Genomic DNA, 1,957 nt, shown 5'->3' on the forward strand with positions numbered 1-1,957 from the left:
TCCCACCCGTCCTCCACCCCACCCCAAAGGTCATAATTTATGCAGAAAAGACACAGTCCAAGGCGGCCTCGGGCGTCTCAGCCCAGCTTCTTCCAGATAGTGAGCGAGGCAGTGAGCACACCGGCCACGAAGATGGTCACCGTCTGCCACGTGGGGGTCCCGAAGTAGGAGAGGAGGCCATCCTGGGGCGAGGGCAGCAGTTACTACCCCCTCAAGGGAGTGGGGTCGGGCCAGGAGAGGTCAGGGGGCGGGACAAGGCGAGGTCAGGGGGCGAGGTGAGGTGCTGAGATTTACCCCCTGCCCTAGGGTCTCTGGGTGACCCCAGGTGGGGACGGGGTGGAACAGCCCCAGGGGGTTTCCGAGGCTGCGAAGGAAGCTCTACGAAGGGAGGGACAGACGGACAGACTCAGGTGCCTGGGAGTCGCTGGTGGACTTGCTTGCTGACCATGCAGGATCGCTAACCACTGAACACCCGGGCTCCAGCCCTGACATGAATGGGAGCTACGGGGCTGGGGGTTCGAGGGTTCTATGAGCTTGGGGCATTCTAGAGGTCAGGAGGCTTGGTGGGGAGGGGGGTTCACAGGTCACCAGGAGGTCATGGGTCAGAGTCAAGAGTCAGGTGGCACTGTGAGGAATGGGAATGGAGCGGCCCCCGTGGCGGGTGCTAGAAGATGGGGAGGGGCAGGTAGGGGTCAAAGGAGGCGGGGACAGAGGGGAAGAGGTTTGGAGGCCTCACCCAACCACCCTGGTCCTGGATCCAGCCCAGCAGTCGCTCCCGCAGGAAGTCCAGCGTCCAGCCCATGATGGTCCTGATCAGCTCGGGCACCTTGGTGCAGAGGGCCTGTGGGGAGTGGGCAGGCGTTGGGGGACAGCAACAGCAGGCCTCAAGCCTCCTCTCTGAACCTTCTGTGTCCCCTCCGGGTGCTGTCCCCATGTGCAATTCCCATGGACTGGATTATACCAGTACCAGCAGCCCTGTTCACACCCACATGGCTAGGAGCAGAGGCTCTGGGCTGACCTCAAGCTACTTTGGCTGCTTCTCGGTGGCTCCCTGACCTGCCTTTTCTTTCCCATCAGTCTCCCCTGTGGCAGGGGCTCTGTATCTGTATGCACCCGCCGGGAGGGCCTTCTCCCTCAAACAAGCCTCTATAGAGTGACTGCTCACTCAGCTCTCAGCTCATGCACATCCAATGCCACCCCCCACCCCACCCTGGGTTTGTCTGACCTCCACACTCGGTAAGGCTTTGCCCTCCCCCATACCACAACTGTTCTCCCAATTCCTTGAAGTTCCCACTTCATGGACAACCTGAATTCCACAGTTTACACCTTCCTCCCTGGACCTGCTAGCAACACCAGCTACCAGAGTCCACCATAAAGCACAGCGACCTCGTGTGGTGCAGAGTAGAACTTCGTGCCCCCATGATTTTCAAGGAGCCGATGAGCAGGCTTCTCTTCCGAGGCGCCTGTGAGTTTGAATGTGGGCTTACGCATCTGCCCCCGCCCCCTTCTCTTCTAGCTGCACTTGCCACATCATCTCATCCACCTGCTTGAGACCAGCCACTCATGTCTCTCCCGACGTGAAGCTCAAACCCTTAGAAGGGGTCCAACAGGCCCCCACCCAATATCTGCCCCTCACCAACCCTGCCCTCACCTGCAGCCTACTCCCCATGGCTCACTCTGCCCCAGCCACACGGGCCTTCTGGCTGCTGCTGGACACACCAAGGTAGGCCCTATCTCAGGGCCTTGGCACAGGCTGTTCCTGCTGCCCCCCAAGAATAAAGCCCCTCAAACTCAGCCATGTTGACTCAGAGTGACCCTAGGGGGCAGCGTAGAATCACCCCCCTGGGATTTTGGTACTCTCAACTTTTTTTTTTTTGAGACTGTAACTCTTCATGAGGGTAGAACGCCTCATCTTTCTCTCCAGGGGCGGCTGGTGGCTTAGAACCGCCGATTTCAC

The 1,957-nt window shown here is 59.6% G+C and overlaps 1 protein-coding gene across 1 annotated transcript in view; it reads right to left on the reverse strand.

Annotated features, from left to right (window-relative positions):
* BAX (BCL2 associated X, apoptosis regulator) overlaps positions 1 to 1,957 on the reverse strand; it is a 4,770-nt gene continuing 2,813 nt past the window's right edge. The window contains exons 4-5 of the mRNA XM_004710422.2: positions 737 to 841; positions 1 to 182 (exon numbers count right to left, since the gene is read on the reverse strand). Coding sequence (XP_004710479.2) covers positions 78 to 182; positions 737 to 841 — 210 coding nt within the window. The 3' untranslated portion in view covers positions 1 to 77. The remainder of the gene's footprint in view (positions 183 to 736; positions 842 to 1,957) is intronic.

Source organism: Echinops telfairi, unplaced genomic scaffold (assembly GCF_000313985.2).
Source record: "Echinops telfairi isolate 266 unplaced genomic scaffold, ASM31398v2 ScPeMD7_655;HRSCAF=1070, whole genome shotgun sequence".
NCBI classification, from domain to species: domain Eukaryota; kingdom Metazoa; phylum Chordata; class Mammalia; order Afrosoricida; family Tenrecidae; genus Echinops; species Echinops telfairi.